The following is a 1,212-nucleotide window of genomic DNA, read 5'->3' on the forward strand; positions in this document are numbered from 1 at the left end:
AGCAAACTGTTACTCTCCTCAAAAGTAAGGGGAATGGCATCTGAAGTATAGCCTCTGAACTGGCTTTACATTTCATCTTTACTACCAATGGAAATAATAATGTAACCTCTCCATTAATATGTTAGGAAGATGAAATCATGTCTCAAAACTAGAACGTCTGTTGTTAGTAGCAAGGGTTTTGAGATTGTGGAAAGATCATTAATTCCTATGAAAAATAACAAAGGTTTCTCCTTTGGATAAGGCCACTGTGAATGTCACTACTTGACTCTTGCAGAGTTGAATTAAGAACATGACTTTGGGCCGGGCGTGGTGGCTCACGCCTGTAATCCCAGCACTTTGGGAGGCCGAGGCACGATGGATCACAAGGTCAGGAGATCGAGACCATCCTGTGAATGGCAAAACCCCGTCTCTACTAAAAATACAAAAAATTAGCCAGGCGTGGTGGCGGGCGCCTGTAATCCCAGCTACTTGGGAGGCTGAGGCAGGAGGATGGCATGAACCCAGGAGGTGGAGCTTGCAGTGAGCCAAGATTGTGCCACTGCACTCCAGCCTAGGTGACTGAGTGAGACTCCATCTCAAAAAAAAAGAACATGATTTTGTCCAATGGGCCAAAACTGCCAGAACCACTATCACTACCCTTAAATGTGTGTGTGTATGCATGTGTGTGTGTGCATGTGTGGTTCAAAAATCCGTTATACTTTCCAAGTTGCATAGAGTTGTTTTTTAAAAATACATTCACATACAAAAATATATTTGAAAATGACTAAAGAAAATACTTCAGAATTAATTTTCTTTTGAGCAATTTCTAGCTCCTTTTGTTTACTGGTCAGAATCTGATCTTGTAATATTCTGGCATTCTGTTCTTCAGAAAGTTGCTTCTGGATATCGTTTCTCTCCTGCACAACCTAGAGATAACATGGAGGTTTTGGTCTAATAGCACTGAAAAAGAAAGTCTAAAAGGTTAATTAAGAGCAGACCCTCTCTTATAAAACGGTTAAAAGGGCCGGGCGTGGTGGCTCAAGCCTGTAATCCCAGCACTTTGGGAGGCCGAGGCGGGCGGATCACGAGGTCAGGAGATCGAGACCATCCTGGCTAACATGGTGAAACCCCGTCTCTACTAAAAAAATACAAAAAACTAGCCGGGCGAGGTGGTGGGCGCCTGTAGTCCCAGCTACTTGGGAGGCTGAGGCAGGAGAATGGCGTAAACCCAGG

General features: G+C 44.0%; 1 protein-coding gene across 1 annotated transcript in view; it reads right to left on the reverse strand.

Moving 5' to 3' along the window:
* LOC111524602 (putative coiled-coil domain-containing protein 144C) overlaps nucleotides 1-1,212 on the reverse strand; it is a 3,333-nt gene that overhangs the window by 1,526 nt on the left and 595 nt on the right. Inside the window, 1 exon segment of the mRNA XM_031934342.1 lies at nucleotides 777-905. Coding sequence (XP_031790202.1) covers nucleotides 777-905 — 129 coding nt within the window.

The sequence above is a fragment of the Piliocolobus tephrosceles genome, chromosome 16 (assembly GCF_002776525.5).
Source record: "Piliocolobus tephrosceles isolate RC106 chromosome 16, ASM277652v3, whole genome shotgun sequence".
NCBI classification, from domain to species: Eukaryota; Metazoa; Chordata; class Mammalia; order Primates; family Cercopithecidae; genus Piliocolobus; species Piliocolobus tephrosceles.